This window comes from Cyprinodon variegatus, unplaced genomic scaffold (genome assembly GCF_000732505.1).
Source record: "Cyprinodon variegatus isolate N-32 unplaced genomic scaffold, C_variegatus-1.0 Scaffold12, whole genome shotgun sequence".
In the NCBI taxonomy this organism is placed as follows: domain Eukaryota; kingdom Metazoa; phylum Chordata; class Actinopteri; order Cyprinodontiformes; family Cyprinodontidae; genus Cyprinodon; species Cyprinodon variegatus.
The window spans coordinates 1,023,309-1,044,275 of NW_015150465.1; the positions used below are offsets into that span (position 1 = coordinate 1,023,309).

A 20,967-nucleotide genomic window follows, 5' to 3' on the forward strand; every position below is an offset into this window, starting at 1 on the left:
GAGCTTTCAATTAAAGTACAAAATAAGTATGGTGATCTCATCTTAGCAGTGGGAGTAAAGAGAGAGCAGCATGGAAAGAGAGTTAAAAAAAGATATTAAAGTTCACCATAGGAACTTTTTCTTTTCCTGAATAATTTGTCAAGTTTTTAGCTTTCCAATAAAGTCGTGATTATTTTCAAACATATTTACACATAAAATAAAATTGATGTCTGTTGTGGTGAGACTGTAATGGACTTGTTTATGAATATTGATCATACTTTATGTGAATTCTTACCAAAACAGGCTGGCTTGATTAAAATATTTAAGGATATGGGGATCTCTGGTGTGGGCTTACTTTAAATGTGAATACGAAGTGATCTCCAGGTTCACTTATATTAGGGACTTTATACATTCCTTATTTTCTTTTAGTGTTAAAAATATATATATTTACTGCTAAGTTGTTTATATGTTTATTCCTGCCACCTGTAGAAATACTGTTTAGTCTTTATGGAGAAAGCATCATAGTTCCTATTAGTGCGTGGGGTGATCTAACAATACAGGGAAGAATATATACAAGAAGAAGAATATATACAAGCAAACATATATTTTGTGATTTAGATGGGTTAATATGACATGAACCTAGCTTTATGCCTAATGAATTAGATTGAAATGCATTTTAGGACTCTAAATTGTATTGGTAATATTAACCAAATAGAAAAATGTGAAGAATCTTCTGGTAAAGTTGTGTAAAAAGCCATAAAAAAAACTGAGTTGAAGGAAGAGTCATATTTTAAGAAATAACTGTTTTAACAAAATTGTATTCAAGGCACAGTGTGTGATTATGGTTCTCGTTCCGGTGCCATTTAGCAAATCACATGTGTATATTTATACTTTTTGACCTCCTTACCCATCCTTGTGCCTCTAAGATAAACTAAGGAACTTACCCAGCCTAGGAACAAGTGGATAAAAGAAATTACCATCAGTGTTTTAGGGTGTGTGTTTTTCCCAGTAACACAGGAACAAAAAGGTCCCGTAGACGCTGATCAGCTTAAAGAAAAGGAAAAAAAGAGTTCCTACTGAATCAAAAGGTTAAATTAAAAAGAAAAGCATTTTTCGTTTGCAATCATGCTTCTGCTTTTAAAACTGGATTTGCTGAATATTTTTTTAGACATCTTAACCTGAGGGCCAACTTTTTTATTTATTTTATTTTATTTTTTTTTACTCAGTTTTTAATTTTAGAGTTTTTTTCTTCTAAAGTATGAACTTCCACCTCCAAACTCAGTGGACTGAGATTTGTTGCTGTCAATCAGAATATTTAAAGGTTTTTGATGCGATCAGCTGGTTTCCTTAGACAGAAACTTTCAACCAATCTGACTGTACTGTCTCTGTAAAGTGCATTGAGATGACATGTTTGAATTGGTGTTATAGATGCATAAACTCAATTGAAACTGAATTAAAGGTTGCAAGCTACTTTCATTTTCATTAAAAACTGGAAAAATTCTTATAAAGGAATCATACGGAAACTGAAGGTTACCAACTCATACTAGGGAGTGGTGGCCTAGTGGTTTGGTCATAGAGCTTGGAATCCTGGGGTTGTGAGTTTGAGCCCCACTCCCACAGACTGCCACTCTGGGTCCCTGAGCATGACCCTTAACCCCTGACTGCACCATGGGTGCCGTACAATGGCAGCCCACTGCTCCCCAAGGGGACAGGTTAAATGTAGAGTTATATTTTTCAAATGTGACATCAATAAAGTTCAAATATTATTATTATTAGTCATACTTACTTTTACTTTGAAACTGTAACATGAAAGACGCCACATTTGACTTGGATGCTCATTATGTAAATATTCCTCCCCTACCCCTCACTGTGTTGCAGGAGTTGTCCAAGGAGGCAGTGTTTCCTCCATCTGCACTCAGATTCTGACCATCGTGGAGCACGAGCAGAACAAAGTCCTCTGGATTCCAGATCGCGCACCATAGAGATTACATCTAGATCTCACATTTATGTAGCATTTGTTTAACAGAAGGTACACTATAAACATCCGTTAGGGTTCACAGCTTACTTGCTTTTAAAAACATCAAGATTGATGATGGTAAAAAAAAAAAAATGCAATATTCCCACTACATTAGTGATGTACTGTGCAGCAAATAGATTTGTTTACAGTAGTATTTGATACTTGAATGTTCTGTCCTTCCTCTGTTCTGGTAGCACTCCTGATTTCTTATTCTGACCATAAATATTTTGGACCAGAGTGAGGAAGGTATTCCTGAAGTGATAGACTAGACTGTAATGTTCATTTCCTTCTCTGTATTTATATGCATTTTCCTCTCATTTTATTTATCTAACCACATTTTTTAATCATTAAGAATATTTTCTATTTGTTATTGTTTTTTTGTATAGGAAACATTTCTTCCTTTTTAAAGATCCCCCCCTTTAATTTGTCGTGAAAAAACATTGTGCCAGGCCAGATTTTATTTGTTTGTCTCGAAAAGACTGAACAATTTATTTCTTCTTGTGTCCTTCTGATTCTACCAATATATATATATATTTCTTGTCAAATTTAAATGCAAAGAAGGGACTATTTTTATTTTGAATTTATAGATGGGTTTCTGTTAAACACATTCATGTGATCCTGCCACATTTTTTTCTTTTAGATAAAAAATTAAGAGAAGTTAAAGGTTTACCTTTCCTTAAAAATATTAAAATATGATTGACAAACCACAAGTATTCTGTAGTTTTACTATAATGTCTGTTTTATTATTTGATTAACTCAAGGGGCCTTTTCATGAAACCGTTAAATGATTGCCCACCAGAGGGAGCACCTTACCCCACTTTACTACAGGTGTTTACTGTGCATAAATACAGTGTACTTTCAGTGAATCTCCTAAAGGAAAAAAAAAAAAGGGTGCCGGTTCTAAACGTGTGTTTTCCTCAATGAAGGCACATGCAAGCCTTTAATTAAATAACAGAATATTATCAAAAACAAACTTCTGTAATTTGATTAATAGTGAAACTTAACGTTTTTTAGATTCATTACAGAGAGCACAGCTAATAAAAACTCTAAAATCAGTCCTGCAGAAAAATTATTTTTAAGAAGGGAAAGTTTAGCTATGGAAGGTTGTTCAGCAGATAGTCTAAGGACGTCTATAAGGAGATTAAAGGACAACATAATAATGGAAGTTAAGTGGAAAACTTTGAAATGTTGTAATACCTGTCATTTGCTGCATTATTGGTTTTAATCTGATCATCTAGTAAACATAGCAAAAGGGGACACCCCCTGAACAATTTGTTATTGATCGTCAAGGTTTGGCTATGGCTGAAATAAAAATTTTTGGTCCAATTAAAAATAATAATAAAAAATAAATCCAGGCTTTATTTAAACTGGCTTTTCTTTGTTTTTGTTGGCATGCATCATTTTGAAAACTCAAACTTAATTTTCCACCTAAAGATGTTTTTGCTTTGCCTAGAGCAAAAAGCATTTTCTCCATCTTCCCAAATTAGAAAATGATTTACTAGTTTAAATTTCAATATAACTACTCAGATTAACTCATGATATAGTTTTATTACTGAATGGTACATTTAAAATATTCCTGTTAATTTATTTGATAATGGCTCCAAGGTACGCGGATTGTTGGTGTGGATTTATTCACAAATTCCTGTGTAAAACTTTGGTTGCTTTGAAAGTGGCCTAATTATCTAATTTTTTGATAAACTTATTTTTCTTCTGGTCTGAATTAGATTAACTGTAATAAGTATAACGTGGGGAAAAAAGGTATAGAATAAGTTTTTAGGGTGGGTGGCCATTGCCCTACCCGGGTCCCCCTTGGTGGCGCCACTGAAAAATAATCCCTTTTATATTTTAGGTTTTAAAATGCGTTTAAAGGATTTTTAAAAGTATGCAGACTTAGAAATGTTTTATAGCTACAGGTGATGAAGATGTTTTGATTTACTGTCTGTAGGCCCCAAAGTTAGTCATAAAACATTGATGAATCGCTCCCTATAAATAACTGGAACATCTACGTCTGCTGTTGAAGGCTCCTCCCCCTCTCCTGCTACCTGTAAATCTGCGATGCCATCTTCCAACAAATGGATGAGACAGACTGCCAGAAGAAAAGAAGAAAAAATAACGATGGATGTTGTATTTTTTCTGCCGTATGATTTAGATTTTCACCTTTTTGAATAATTGGAGGAGCGCATTGAACAGCGCGCAGCCGAGGATCGGCTGAAAGCTGCGCCGTAGGTGGAGGAGTGAGTGAATCATCGGTGGAAGAGGGCACAGCTGCATTTCTTTTATTAATCAGTGACATTAAGAAACGGATAATGAATACAGGAAGGACTTTATGCTTTCTGGAGCTTGTACATAATGTGATTTTTACGCACAGATCACACGGATGACGCGCAACTCCAGCCGCGAACGCGCATCGTGAGGCGCACCTTGTTTTCAGAAGTTTTTTATTTTTATTTTTTATAATTATTCTTATTATTCCCGGTCTCTGTATTTCATCTATCTTTAAACAGTCCTCGTATCGGAGGTAGTAGGGACCGGAGCGGTGCTTCAACATGCCTGAGCCGCTGTGGCATCAGGGGGCGCTGGCTGGAGCTGCCCGACGCGCCTGAATCTCTCTGTTTGACTTCAACTGTTTGCTTTAAGGGGTCTGCATGTGAACAGAAGTCCATGATGGCGAAGAAAGGAGACCAATCGTTCCGCAGTCTGGTGATCCCGTTCTCGCCCGACGTGCCCTGTGACAGCAGCGGGCAGCGCATGTGGTGGGCTTTCCTCGCCTCCTCCATGGTCACTTTCTTTGGGGGGCTCTTCATTATCCTCCTGTGGAGGACCCTAAAGTATCTGTGGACAGTCTGCTGCCACTGTAACGCTAAGAAGAAGGTAGGTTTAAAGCCACATTGGGTGGGAAACTTATCACAGGGTTTGATTCCTTGTGAGTCGAACAGCAACAGATTATCCACGGGTTTGATTTGTAAAATAGGCTTGTAATTAAATCAGTGTTTCTGCCCCCATCAACAGAATAAAAAAATGTTTCCCTCCTAACACAAGGTAGCGTCTTATTCAAACAGGTCGATCTGATCATAATCCAAAGTTGCACAATCCTAAACAACATGTTTGCTGAACTTAAGCAGATAATTCTGATTTAGTTCTCAAATATAACTTTAACCCTCAGTGCTTTGGAAAAAATATCAAATTATTTGAAGCATTTTGTCCTGTTTCAACTAATAACTACTGTGGATTTCCACACAGAAACATTTCTTAATTTGAATTGGGCAAAAATACTACATTTTCTTTGCAAAATAAATAAATAAAGCCCAACCACAGGTAGATTGGATGAAGAAATGTATTGCACTTCTTGCATTATCGAGCTACATTGTCTTCCCATCAACTGTACTCAGCTTCTCTCAATGAGAAAATCTTCACAGTAGAATAATACTGCCACCACCATGTTTTTCTGTAGCGATGCTACTTTTAGGGGAAAAAAATCCATCTTACTTTTTCATAATTTAAAATGTTCCAAAAGAGGTACAAGAGCACCTGTTTTACATGAAAGCATCCCCACAGCATCATACTGCTACCGCCATGTTTCACAGTGGAAATGGTATCTACAGGATGAGGTTTTCCACACATGTATATGAAAAGCTTTGTTTTGCTGCCTTCTGATTCGAAAGATCCTTGATCTGTCTTGTCTGTTTTTTTTTTGTTTTTGTTTTTTTTTTAATCTAGTGATAATGTTTATTCATTAATGTTTTTGCAAGGCTTTCATGTGTTTAAATGAGACTGGATATGTACTTAAACTAAATTAGACTGAGGTGGACTCTTATCAACTTGTTAGCTGACTTGTGAAGCAACTAGTTGCAAAGGATTTTATTTACTTAACTGACACTTTCAAAATGTCAAAATATATGTGAGTTTGAACAGTTTGTTGCCCCTCTAATTCACAATTACTATTGGTCTGATCTGTTAATTAAACCCTGATTAAAATATGTTGTAGTTTATGGTTGAAATGTGAGAAAAATGGTAGAGAGCTTTAGTGATTTTTCCTTTTTCCCCCCAAAATTTTGATTACCTTATGCCAAAAGGTTTTTTCTGATTCCAAGAGAGACATGCAAAAGCATTTAGATAACGGTCATTTTAAAATATGCCACATGTGCTACAATGTATATATTAAATTAGAATTAAAATAAAACATTGGCAGTAAAACATCAGCTGAAGCTTTCACTATTTTCTGAAAATGAAGCTTTACAGGTTCAGGTGCTGTTGTAGTTTGTTAAAGTTGATTCTTCCCCATTTTCTGTATGTACTGAAGGTTATAAGAAGTTATAAGTTGAATGGGCAGTTAGTCTTCTAAAGAAGCAGAAATACAGTTAACAAAATATTGATTTGCAAATAATAATTTTCCAGTGCACTAGTCTGTGTGTGATCAATGAAGGCCAATTAACTTGATTTTTCCAAGTATGACTGTGGATGAATCTTAATGTTCCCACATAAACAGCTTCCACATGCATTAAAGTTCACTTAATGCTGACACTAACTGTTTAGGGGGATTGTATATAATAATGAATATTTGTTTTGGGGGGCCCTTTCCCCAATAATTTTAGGAATTTCTTAAATGGTTGCCTCTTCTCTGACTTCCTCATATTTAACACGTCAAAGGCTTTCAAAATGAAACCCTTAGTAGCCCAAATACACAAAAGCCAAAATTTGAAGAGTAAAAAAAAAAAATCATATGCCGTAGTGACTATCACCTGTTACTTGGTTATCACTATTGCATCTGTCTGTTCTTAAATATTCCAAGCACCTAAAATCATGAGGAATGTTATTCCCAAAGGGGAGTTTGATTGAATAGCAGCTCTCATTATACAGGTTATTTAGGCGTTGCATATTAACCATGCATCATATCTTCAATGAAAATTTTCTGCATTTTAATTATCTTTATATAAAGTGAAACCCCTGAATTATCCTCCACTGTGGGGGTGGTCTAAACCATTATCATCCCAGGAATGCTTTCTAAGATTTGAGATTTCAGGACAGCTGACGTTGACTGTGGGTGGTGCGTGTTTAGGACTGTAAGGTGGACTGATTAGACTTAATATTTGACTTTTTCCGATCATTTGCTGATAAATAAGGAATTTGTTTCAGTGTTTGATCGTCCTTTTATTATACAGAAAAGGAAGAAGAATTGAGATGAGCTGTGATTCAGGATATTTATATAATCATTATACTGATTGTAATAACTTATATCCCCCATTCTGCTTCTGTCAGTTATTTTAGTACATTTTAGTCTTTCTTCAACTGACAGGCTTTCAGATTTTTTCTTTCACGACTTATACATATATCTTACTTCTTGCAAACTCACATTTTGCTAAGTTCACAGTTAAGAGAGCATCCTGAAGAAACTGAAACAACTTCCAGATGCGTTGCATGTCTTCATCCGATTTGTCACGAATACCACTGCATCATCTAAGTAGACCGAGCCATGACTTGATTCATCAACCGCTGGAAAGTGGCAGGTGCATTTCTAAGACCAAAACTCATTACAGTGTATAATCCAGGTGGTACTCTTCAGCTCGAGCAGAAAAGGGTACTTGATAGTAACATTTGAGCAAATCAAATTTACTCACATACTTTGTTCCAGCATGATCCACACAATCTTCCATCTGAGGCAGTAGGTAGGAGTCAGGTTTTGTAATGCTTTTCAATTTTCTGTAATCAGTACAGAATCTATTGTGGAAGCTCATTGGTAGAATTCTCTTATGACAGAAAGAAGGCTGACGATTGACATCATTCTGTCACACGGAGGGGGGAACATTTATTTACAAAACCGAATTCATACAGCTGTCTTAAAACTTCATACATTCAGCAATGCATCGTCTCCTCTCAGTTAATTCCCCCACCTTCAATCCATTCTGGGCGGCCTTTTATAGTTTCGACATCGCAACACTGATTGTGTTGTATTGGATTTTGGAACATATGCTGCAGGATCACGAGTGCGTTTACATATTACTGTCAGTAAATACATAGATCCTAACTTTGAAGCACTCAGTGGGCCAACACAGTCTATGATCAAGTGTTCAAAAAGTTTACCAGCAGCAGATATGGGGGAAAAGTGGAGCTGGTTTCAAGTTCTGATTAGGTTTCCCTGTTAACTGGCAAGGGAGTAAGGTTTTCACAAAATAAGCAACATCTTTTTTCAGACGTGGAGGTAAAACATCTCGCCACACACCTCAACCTGCCAGATTGTTTCCTAAAATGAGAGAGACACCTTCCACAGGCAAAGAAGGACAACCACCTATAGTTACTTCTCCTTGCACCAGTTCTGACTGCAAGTAGATCTTATGGAGAGGCACAGAGAAAGTTTCCAACCCAATACCTCTAATTAAGACACTACAGCCAGTATCAGACAATGGAGAAAATGGCAAAACAGATTCCAATATGAAGGATTCAGACGCTCTGGTGTCATGCAGAATCTTCACAGCCACTTAATTTGGACTGCCACTAAAAGAAACAAATCCATTTGTGATGTAAGGACCATAGTCTTGTCAGACATTGTTCTAAAAAATCTGGGGATCTGTATCAATTAGTTCTGACAGCTGTGACTTAAAGTCCACAGGTGCAGCTGAATCAGTTGGTCTTACACTTTCAACTTTAGCTGGAAGTGTAGACTCCACAGAATGGAACTGTGAAACACTTGTTAAAGCCTCAGGTTTTTGAGGATCTTGTTTACTCCTACCTGATTTGGTTTTGCTATTCCAAAGACACTCATTTTTGTCCCTTCTGGTGACACTGAGTCTACTTTAAACTTCAGTGTAGGTTCAAATCTAGTTTTACCAGAGAACCAGTCCTGAAGGGATTCCTTAAAGCTATAGCCACCTCTCAAATTATAATCCATCACAGCTTTATGGGTTAGAACATAGAAGCTTTAGCAGGAGTTTTTAATTTCTGTTCATTGACATACATTAATCACGATCTGGAATAATGTTCTTGAATTGCTCCAACAACATCAAATCACAAAGGGATTCAAAATCATTCACACCTTTAGGTCATAACCAGTGAAAAAAAATGGTGTTTAGTTCTCTGACCAGATCTATATTTGTCTGTTTTTCAGCCTTCCTGCAGTTCCTAAGTTGTTGCCTGTAATATTCAGGAACCAGTTCCTAAGCCTTAAAAAACAACTTCTTTAGTAGTTTTGTATATCTTTCTTCAGCTGAAGCTAATGAAACATAAGCTTCTGGTTCTAAACCAAATCACAAGCTGGTGTTGTTCCATCCACCTTCCACCTGAAGTAAAGAGGAAATGGGAGAAACTAAATTGCAATAAGACACCAGGTCCAGATGTTATCAACCCTAGGCTCTTGAAGGCATGTGCAGAGTACTTCTTACATAACATAGTATAAACCAGGACATGGTTCCACTAATATGCAAAACCTCTTGCCTTGTTCTGGTACCAATAAAAACCTTAGCCAACGGTCCACAATGACACAGACCTGTTGCCGTGACATCCCACAACATGAAGGTCCTAGAGAGACTTGCTCCACATGTGTAAGCAAGACTACTTGCAGTTTGCTTATCGCCGTGTAGGTAGAGTTGAAGACGCCATCATGCACCTGCTTCAACAAACCCACTGTAGTAAAGACTAAGCAGAGGGCTCTGTAAAGATCATGTCTGATTTTTCCAGTGGATTTAACATGACTTGGCTGGTTTTACTTTGTCAGAAAGTCCAGAAGAGTGAGGTGGAGGCATTAGGCAAGCTCTGGTTAACAGGAAATTCCAGATTTGGGAGGCTCAATATTTACCTGGATCATAAGCTATTTGACAAACAGACCCCAGTTTGTGAGTCTGAAGGATCAAACTGTGTCATCAGCACAAATTTAATTAGATAAATTATGGATATGCTTGTTCTTGATTTGAAATTCCGAATAATTTAAATACTTGTACGATAATCATCTCCTGTGTACTTAAAGAGGACATAAAATGATTATATAGGGTATTTGGTGCTGGTCCTTAAGGTCTCTGAATAGGGTGTAAAGTTGGTTGGGCTGAAAATGAAATATTTGCTGTTCTATGAGCCCTAATGCAAGCCTGGTTAAAAGCCATAGAATGAAACGACAGGTTTTCTTCCTTTTATGGTATGCTCATGAATATTTAGATGAGCTAAGCGCTTATTAGTTGGTTTACAATGAGCGAAGCTGCTGAGCAAAGACGCATCATAGCAACAAGCACTCACTCACTGAAACATCAAATTGTTGATATGGTAGAGTGATCAGACGTCCTCTTTTTCCCGGACATGTCCTACTTTTCATATCTGAAGAAATGTCTGGGGGGAATTTCAAAATTGTTCGGGATTTTGGTCGACTATGGTGCAGCACGTTGTGGAAACACACCGGGCACTTGAACCGAGCCGTCAGCCCCGTTGGATGCGGATCTTCGTTTGGTTGAAGTTTAGAATTGTCAGATTTGCAGAGAAAGGAGGTGTTGATGGGGTTTGAACTTCTCCGTACGTCCATTTCACCCACTGAACTATCGTTATTCATCTATGACAATGTAAACTCCGTTTTGTATTCTATGACCCCTTTAAAGAAAGTGCAAGTGTGAAAAATATATAAAATTATTCAATTTCTTGATGTTAGAAATAACATAATGAAGAAGTGATCATGCGTTAGACTAATTTAATTCCAAGTCTGTTTTATATTGGTACATAACTGCAAGTTATTTTCTTTGTCAAACATTTACATGCCACTCAAAGACTGATTTAAAATTATTTGCAAATATAGCAAAACCTCTGTATTAAATTTAAGTTGAAGTAATATTGGTGTTGTCACAGAATAATCCTTTGCTTAAATTGCAGGAGAAAAGCAAAACCAGGGTTGGTATCAGTCTTTTATTTTCCACAGTCAAACAGTATTCCATGGCGATTATTAAAAGAGCAGTCAGATTTTGTTTTTCTGCTCTGATTTTTGCCAAGTGGAGCGAGTGAGCTCCACCAACCTGTTGTGCTATTCTGTGGAAGTCAGCCATAGATTCTCCCTGTACTCAAATCCCACCATTTTCTTTGCCTTTTATTTTCTTTTACACTACTGGCCTTTATTTGCAGTCTTTCATCCTGGTCTTCTAAAAATCCTCTGTTCCTTATCCAAAAATCAATCTCCTTGCAAAGAGTCAAAAATGCAGTGTCAGGTGCTTACAGTATGCACCATATGAATAAGTGTTTTGGTTGCTAAGCAACTAGCAAGCAATGGATTTCATTATAAGAGTAAATGTCTGTGTGTTATGCCTTTGTCGAGGCTGAGAGATGTGGCAGATTGTGTTGAAGGAACAATCCACCCCTGGTCTGTGCATCACATTAACAGATCAAAGTTTAAAATTTTAGAAAAAAGTGTTAATAGAAGCGATTTGATGAACAGTTTTATCCTTTGCTAGAGTCAAGCTTGCTCATCTGAGATGCATCTACTACCTGCTGTTCTGACCGGTCTGAGACTGGGGCACTGTTTTTTTCCCCCTCCCAGTCCAATGGAAATCAATAAAACCCATTATTTGTGGGGTTCTGATAAATCTATTAAAGGGTGGAGAAGGTGGGGAATGAAAATACCAGCTTTACAAATGGCATGGCCCACAGAGTTGAATGAAAAGAAGTTGTGGCTGCTTCTTAGTCGCTTCATTAGCATTAAGGGTGCGTCCACCCACTCTCCTTTGTGATGGCTGAAATACTGCAGCTTGAGTTTACAGTCACTTTAATCAAGATTTCTGAATCTGCCACATCAGCTGGTATGCCTAAAATCTAGCTTTTATAGTTATAATTTACTGGAGTGCTGAGATTTGTCAATTTTGCTTTATTTAAAAAATTTTTTTATTTCAGTTCTGCGAAAAAGAATTTGCTGCATTATGCATTTCTTGTTTCTGCTTTTTGTTTTGTTAAATGTCAATATTACCAAACTTCAAACTAATTTTTATGTATCATATCATAGTATATCATGTCATATATCCTAATATGTCATCATATAATAACATATCATGTATCATATCATGTACCTATCATAACAGTGGTTAATACATCCCTTGGAAGCCATAACTGCCATAAGCCACTTGGTATGACTGGAACTCAGTCCTTTACGTCGCTGTGCCAGAATTTTATCTCTTCCTTTTCTGCAGAGATGCTATAATTTAGCAACATTTGGTACTAGGTTCTGAGCATCTACCTGTTTAAGGTCACCATGGCAACTGAATCAGTTGTCAGCCCATACTACAACATAATTGCTCCCAAATCTTTATTCCGGCTTTTGAGTTGTATGCTGATGGACTTACTGTGTTGGATTATTATGTTCCTGCTTAATGCAAGGAGGTTTGACTTTGCAGTCATAAAGTGATGACTGGACATTCTGCATGTGGGTTTTTTGCTACAATGTAGAATTCTTTTGTCCATCATTTGCATGAACGCATTCAGGCCCTAGATCATTACACTATCACCACTGTGTTTGACTGTTGGTTTGATGTTTTACAAGAAATGTAACATAACCCATAACTATTGTTGCTGCAGTACATAGAATTAAGCAAAATTACCCAGGAAGGCAATGTTGGAGCATTTAGCCAAGTAATTTTTTCTATATTACATAAGCAGCAACACAAATTTCCGAGTTTGAATAGTTGTCAATCTAGATAGCTTTGGAACACAGGTAGCTGCTACAGGAAGATAGAAAAGTAACTGTATAACACCCTATTATTAGTCTACATTTATTAAATGGTCTATGTTGCTTATTGTATGTATGTATATTTCTATTTATTTAAAGGAGTTATTACACAGAAATTTACATGTCAAAACATCTATTAATGTCAGGCTTGAGTTCGTCTCCATAATGCACTATTTTGGCACTCCTCCCTGATTAATGCAGTTTGTGGAAGCTTGCTAACATTATGCTTTTATCAGGCCCATTGCTATTCCACTAGATGAAGCAATTACAAGTGATGCTGCTTGTTTCAATTTTAACTACACTGTAATAGACCAGGCAATTATGGTAAACTAATTATGGCAAACTAATAATGCTGCTAATGCTAAATAAAAAAGTATATAAAAAGGGTTCCAACTTAGCTCTGTTTAAATTGTTTTTCACTGTAAAAATAGTAAAAATGATTTTGAGAAGATTTCACAATGATTGTATGTTTTAAATACTAGGTTATAACAGCTTTAAACCAACTGTTTTTTGAAGTATTAATTATTTTTCAGTTTCAGTGTTGCTCTTAGATGTCGTTACTCTTTATATATCTCACTTTTCTGCTATCAAGTTTCCCCAATAAGTTTCAGTCTCTTAGTCACTAAAATTTTTATCAAGTGTGGAAAATCAAGGAAGAAAATATAATCTTTAGGAATCAGTAGGATGTAAGACTATATCTGCATAATTGTCTTATTGATATTGCATTCAATTAAACCTTTGCCTTTTGAAATTCTACACATGTTGAAATTTTACAATTTTTATGTATGGATTTTTTCTGCTGGACATTTATTAAAAATACTTCAGCTATGCCTTTAATCAAGCATATTGTTTATTGGAGTGTATTTAAAAAAGGATCCAAAAGCCAAGTCATGCAGAGTTAATGTACCTTCTGGCAGTGAATCAGAAGTTCCAGTAGAGTCAGGTGGTGATTGGAGGATTCGGTTAGAGAGCGGCTCTTGTTGTGCTTTAAAGTGGTGTCTGAAATATTGCTGTGACACACAGGAGTCATGTTTTTTAACTTCAAACAACTGAGTGCCACTTTGCTGTTGTTTCTGTCATGTGCTTTAAAAGATGAGCACAAACACAGAGAACAGCATCAGATCAAGCAGGGCGAATTTTCCTGCAGCTCACTGTAAGTTTTTCCCTGATCTTTCCTGCTTAATTGAACAAGATGAATGTGTATGTATTACAGAAACACACAAAAAAAATGTATTTTTCATTTTAGTGAAGATGTGAATAAACAGAATGAATCCAGTTCATGCAAATGGGACACATGTAGGCATAAGCACTGTACAACAAACAGATTAGTTGTGGACTGAAACATATTATTGCATTGGTTAACTAACAAATTAATTAATAAAGACATGCAAAACAAAAATGATAAAGGTACCGGTAGTAAGTTTTAACACAACAGCCATTCGTTAATAATTTTATCCAAGAGGTGATTAGTTACCATGTGTAAAATGTAATTCCCTAATTATTTTGGTAAAGTTTTCAAATTGTGCGCATCCTGCCAGAGAAAGCCGACTATTTAGAGGCAACGCCTGGATTTAATGATTTTAATTAAAGTGCTTCAGCCAAGCAGCAGCTAAACCATTTGAAGCATTTCACTATGTTTATTCACACTGTATCTTGGTGTCTTTTCCTGCAAGTACATAAATATCATTACTTAAAAGGTTGCAAAAAATGTCTTAGCATGACATTTTCTCCAGCATTTTTACAGCCTGTTCATATGGTGCTTTTATTGATACCATATGATTGTATTTTCTGTGTGACAAAGCCACTGCTTTTCCATATCCCTGTTAGGCTTCAGTAGTTAAATTGTTCCACATCAGTCTAGAATTCATTACATATAATTTAAATCCAAGTGAAACCAGTTTAAATAGTTTAAGGAGGATTTTCTATTTATTCAACCAGACTTTTTCTGTCACTCATATGATTTTATGCATTTAAAACATGAACTGAGAGGTAGTTTTATAATAAAAATGGCAAAAAAACAACAAAAATCTCTATAAGATCTCTATATTTCCATAAACATTCCCTCTACTATTCTAATACTTTTTTCCACATTAAACTTAATATCTCTCAGAGAAAAAAAATTCTCCTGTAAAATTATATTTCTGAAACCAGAATAAGTGTATTGAAAAAGGACCATTTTTACTGTGTTTTTTTTTAAAATATATTCCATGTTTCGGAACCATTTATTTAAAGCTTTTAAACCACTGAAAGAACACTGATGGATTTATTCTTATAAATTATTGTATTTATGGATTTATTTAATGGGACAAGCACCTGGACAATGTAGTCCCTTTAACTAAATAATAATTTGCTAAACAGACTGAACCATCATCCTCTTATGACTTTTAAAACCTATATAAATATCATATATATATTTTGCTCTAAAGGGGGAAAGCAGTTTTGGAATATTTAAAAAAAAAATAAAATAAATACGGTAAATAAATAAATACATAAAAAAATAACAAGAGACCAAAAGAAAATGTATCTAATATTTATTTCTTAAACATTATTATTATTATTGTTATTGGTTGGTTAGATTGTCTCTACTAGTTGTAACAAAATAAATTGACCTCATGTTCATTTACTTGGCAGTGTATGTGTTAACTACTGATTAGCTACTACACTACATAATATCAGCAGCATGCTGCTGCTTGGCCGTCATTGCTCTGTCAGTGATCTAAGAAGTCATGGATTTACAGAAATTATTTTATCTGTCATAACCTGCTGCTTTTATTACTTAGATGTTAGTATTAGCTGTTGTAGAAACTACTTATGTTTAACATACTGTACCTAAGCAAAACATTTGTTATTTTTTTCAATTTCTTGTTGCATTTCATTTATATGAACTTAAAGAAACTTTGTGAATACAGACAGCATGAGTAAAAATATAGATTTTGTATCTGAGGTCAGTATAAATCTCTAATTAAATTGTATACAAACATTTAAATGTATTTTACTGGGATTTTAAAGTATATCAAATAAGTATATAATGGTGGAGTGGGAGAAAAAGATTAGTATTTATGATTCCCTCCAAGCACCTGCAGACTCAAGTGGTTCTGCTTTACTACTTTATTTGAAGTTGCTCTTGGTCTCTAAATAATGTTGACTAACGTAAACATTAATGTGACAAAAAAAAACTTGCAGAGCATATAAAAAAATAGTAACAACGTAAAGAAATCAGTACCTCATTGGCTGTATGCCGCAAGAAAAAAGGGAATTATCCCAAAAAAAATCTTTAAAATGATGTTTCCATAAAAGTAAATGTCCTTTGCATTGACTTAGCAAAAATCCTCCATAACTGTGGATTGCTTCTTTCGTGAGAGCTCAAACGAGACCTTTATAGATTTCAAAATAAAAGCACATTTACTACGTGCTAGATAATTAATATAAAACAAATGCAACTTAAATGAATTCTAATCAGACAATTACCTGTGAAAAAGGGAAGTAATTATAGAAATATTATGTACAACGAGCATGAATGAAACAATGAAAGTATTTTTTCCATGTTTTCCATGTTGTTTTTTCAATATTTACCATAAAGACATTTAGTTGTGCCTGGATTTTCTTTTACAACAAATACACCATATACTTTCTAGTATTTCTGTTTGTTAAAAACTAAAGTATACAGTTTAAAATCTTCATTCAGCTCCAAAGGTTATCTTTATGCCGGTCTGTCACATTAGAGAAAAAACATAGTTATTTTTGTTGTAATGTCATATAATGTAATAAAGACCCCAGATTGAATCAGTCAATTAACTCACTGGTTTACTAAAATATTCCTTTGAAGATTTCATGTCAAGTGAGATTAGTTAGAGGATATTTATAGGATCTTTTCCTCTCCAGCTAGGATTATAAGTAATCTGATTTATATTAATATACTCATAAATAATTTATGCATTTTGGAGAATGAAGCTACATGTGGTATTCAACTTTAATACATTACCACTTTGATAAATGACCAAAGTGAATTCTGGGAACAGGCCGAGGGTGCTGATCAATGACCTCCGGTGTCAGGAGGACCTGATTTAGGTGAGGTTGTAAGACCTAAATTTAGAAGCACAGAATACTGAACGAAATGACTGAGGAGACGGAGTGTCTGTAATGACTTCTGGCTCCCGATGCCATTAAAAAAGCATCACTTTTAAGAAACATCCCAGCAGAAGATGGTTTAAACATTTCTGTCTGTTGTTAAAAAAAGTAAAATTAAAATCACAAGCTGGTGTGCGTGTTTTATGAAATATAAATGATGGAAAAAAACAAGACTTTGTGGTTCTTTGGGCTTTTTCCCGTGTGTGACCTTAAGATAAAACCTTCCGCCACATCCTGTAAAAGAATAATTGGACGGTGTCTCGGTTTACAGATCATTAGCCTTTGAACTTGGCTTTTAGTGACATTAAGAGTAGATTGTGTTTTTCAGCTTATATTTTTAAACTTGGTCATTAATGTGCTGATGAATAACAGCGTGATGCCAATTAGGGATCCTTAACATCTATACCTTCCCTCAGCTCCGGCTGTGTTACTTTATTCATTAGAACAGAGAAAGTACGGAGACACCCTTACATCAAGCCAAGCTGTTCGTGGTGTCACTTGGAAATATATATATATATATATATATATATATATATATATATATATATACATATATATATATATATATATAAACATTAAATAACTTTAAAAAAAAATAAAAGGACAGAAAGAAATGAAGAAGCCAATTTAAAGGGAAGATAGAAACAATGCTATGTAACAAAAGGTACTTAAGGTACGTACTTTTTATGGATCATTTTTAGGAAAGTATAACTTTTGTAACTACAAGATATCTGAAAATTATGGTTTTAAAAAAGAATGGAAAAAATAGTAGCAATTATTTTACTTGTCAAGTTACCAAATTAAAATGCTTGCACAACTTTTGGATTTGTTAAATGGATATACTGTAAGCTTACTTTTATTTGTTATTTCTATGTGTTTTACTGCTGTGGTCAAATAATAGATAACACAGTCAGACATGGGCTTTCATTGGCCTTCAGTTCCTTTAATGCTGCTATGATTCTGCACTTTTTGGTTATGCTTAAGATTAGTTTTTGATTTTTCGGTTTCACTTACCGTCGATTGTTTTTCTCTATTTTCTAGTTGGTTTATTATTATGATTGATTATTATTATTATTATTATTGGTTTAATTCCCATTTTGTGGTGTTTTCTGGAAGTATTTGAGTTCTTATATATTTCTTGTTCACTGGAAAAAAAATCAAAATCTAGATAACTCGTTTTTTTTAAATAAGTGCATTTGTTCTTGGATTGAGGAGGTAAAAAAAGACATTTTGCCAATGCAACAAGACAATTTACACTTAAAATAAAAAAAACAAATGCATTGTCTTATTTCAAGTGCCTATTGTCTGATTATCTTATATTAGGAGTAAAAATACTCATTCCATTGGCAAACTATCTCATTTACCTACTCATATTAAAGTTAAATACACTTAATCTAAGAAATGTTTACTTATATCTAGATTGTTTTCCAGTGTTTGCCTTCTGTTGCGATCTTGTGTCAGTCTTCTTCTCCTAACTCCGTTCTGGATTCCTCTGTCCACACCTGCTCCCAATCTGCTGATTAGCTTGATCTTTGTTTCTGTCTCCCATTGCTCATCGTCATTTCCTCGCTATTCATGTGAGTTTTCCGTGACGTTTTGTGATTCTCTGTATTTTGGTATTTATGGATCTTGCTTTAGTTTCCACCTTTTTCCATTAAATTTGCAAGAAACCACCTTCGACTTCAGTCTCTGCATTCGGGTCCTCTTCAAACATCCACACAGCCTGACAAATGCTTCATCATTAAAAGTCTTCAGATAACCTGGCAGATACATCATCACCACTGCCAGTTTATTACAGAGAAGTGGAGGCTTTTGTATCAAGTTTCATGTCATAAATACAAAAGCAACTGACAGATGAGTCAAATGATACAGCTTTCACACACTTGGTTCCTGATCTGTGTTTAGGGATTCAAATTTAAGTTCCAGTTTTATTTTTCCTCTGGCTATGATTTCAGAATGGTCTGAAAATAATATAAAAAAAATAATAATTTAAACTGGGTAAGCCTCAGATGTGATGGTCACAGCTTATAAAGTGGGCATTTCTATTAACTTTATTTTGCAGTCACCTCATAATAAATCTGGGCTTTTGTTTTTGCATATATTCGAAATATTTTTCTGTTTTGTTTTTTACTAGTTTGATATCTTTAAATTGGATTAGGGGAAAATTTCACTCTCTGGATCATGTTGGCTATATTTACTCCTAATTGAGCTGGACATGTTATTATGGTGTTATTAGGTTAACTGTGGAGCTCTGGACAGGGCAGGCAAACAAGGCCTGATACAGTTGTTCTTGTCTGTGGCTAATGGTTTTAAAGATGACCGCATTTGTGTTTGCATTCTCTATATATTATGTAATACTTCCGAGAATTAATAAACTAAAGAGCTTTTGTAAAAAAAAAAATATACTTTGTTAAATAAACTTCTTTCAGTTGTTCCACCTTTGAATACTTATATTGTGTTTTTGCAAGCTCATCATACTGCCACTACTGTGCCAGATAAAAATGCTAATCATTCTGAGATTGTTTTGTTAATACTACTGATGACAGTCTGCAGCCTTTCAAGGGAAACAAAACTTACATTTCAGATGCTTTGTTTTGCCTGAGCACAATGATAGTTGCTTGTCATGACACGGAGACTGGGTGGCATTTTAAAGCATTTTTAGCAATAATAAAGAGTTCTTTGAAATAACCTAGATAACCTTTTATCCATATGAGAATAATTAGGTCTAATTTTGACCGAAGACCTGCTATGTGTCAGGGTAGCTTTTCTCTACAAAAGAAGATCAACCCTGTTAATAAAAAATGAACCAGTGTACAGTATGTAAGACCTTCTACCGTTTGGATTATTTGTATGGGCCTCATCATCTGTGTGAGTTGTTGCTAGCTCTTCTGGAAATGCCAATTGTGAAGAACAGGGGTCACCAAGGTGGTGCCCGTGGGCAAGATTCAAGTTTAGATTTTATTCTGTTGCCCTTCTTTTTTAATAATTTGTATAGCATTTATTTGTTTTAATCACACAGAGTATTTGAGTAATTATTTAAATTAGGACTTAAAAGAAACAATAAAAATATGTTTATTATGTATGAAGTTAAGGTGAATGCTGACTCCTGCAGTTCATAGGTCAATCTTCCTATGACCCTGTAGCCATGAAGTAGCTCCTGTGCCTTAAAAAGGTGGATGACCCCTGGTGTAGAACATATCAGCAGCAAGACATGATGATTTCTAAAATGAAATCATATAAGAAACAGAAAAATACCAGATGGTGCCATAATAAAGAAAAGGTAAACTATTTTTTTTTTGTTAATTTAACAGAAAAAAAATACAAGTCAAGTTTAATAGCTCATATTTTTTATGAGAATGTGGTAACCTTTCAAGCCAGATTAATAATGTCTAGAACCCAGGTTTAATCTGCTTGAATCTGGAGCTCTATGGCAGACCCTTTTGAACCTAGTGCCAGCCTACCAATGTGGCACCTTTAATCAAAAACGCATCTTTGTCCCAGTTTTCAGTCAATTTTTATATAAATAAATAAATAAAGAATTAAAATATATATATAATGTCTCATAATATATTCATAACAACTGGAAAGGAGGAAACTATTCCTAATGGAAGAAACGTGTACGTTTTTTGACAGGAAAACAAGCATGTTGACCTTATTGGATTTGAGCAGTGTGTGCAGGTGGTTAACAATATTACCAGCTATGCAGAAAATGCGCTCTAAATGTCTGCTTTTCTTGGCTCACATAGTCACCTGCATGAATCTATCGTCCATCGCCATTTGTTTGACTGACGAATATCGGTTGGAAAATTGTTACATATTCCCCAACCTTAGAACAGACAAAACATTGATACTGGAATTATTAATGATGTAGAGACTACCTTTTTTATTTAATGAAAACTTCAGTAAAGAGGTTAGCTAATTCATTTCAGTTCCTGGTAGAGTGGAGGTGACACAGACAAAGGAGCGTTTGTTAACCTGTCGGTGATGGCAAATAAAGCAAGATGATAAGGTTGATGATTAAGAAGGAGAACATTGCATCCTTATAAGTAAGTTAGAGTAAGTAAGTTAGATTTATTATGTCTCTCAGTGTGGCATGCTCTGCATCCCCCTTTTTTATTTCTTACCAGTGGAATATTTTCTCAAGGAGATTTATTCTTAGCAAAAACAA

At 35.0% G+C, this 20,967-nt stretch overlaps 2 protein-coding genes across 13 annotated transcripts in view; both read left to right on the forward strand.

Annotated features, from left to right (window-relative positions):
* LOC107089548 (disks large homolog 5-like) overlaps positions 1-3,314 on the forward strand; it is a 43,053-nt gene extending 39,739 nt beyond the window's left edge. For both annotated transcript variants that reach the window (XM_015382421.1, XM_015382413.1), the window contains exon 33: positions 1,858-3,314. In XM_015382421.1, coding sequence (XP_015237907.1) covers positions 1,858-1,961 — 104 coding nt within the window. In that variant the 3' untranslated portion in view covers positions 1,962-3,314. The remainder of the gene's footprint in view (positions 1-1,857) is intronic.
* Positions 3,315-4,044: 730 nt separating this feature from the next.
* Positions 4,045-20,967, forward strand: part of LOC107089490 (calcium-activated potassium channel subunit alpha-1-like) — a 135,504-nt gene continuing 118,581 nt past the window's right edge. For all 11 annotated transcript variants that reach the window (XM_015382353.1, XM_015382320.1, XM_015382328.1 and 8 more), the window contains exon 1: positions 4,045-4,867. In XM_015382353.1, the coding sequence (XP_015237839.1) occupies positions 4,658-4,867 (210 nt within the window). In that variant the 5' untranslated portion in view covers positions 4,045-4,657. The remainder of the gene's footprint in view (positions 4,868-20,967) is intronic.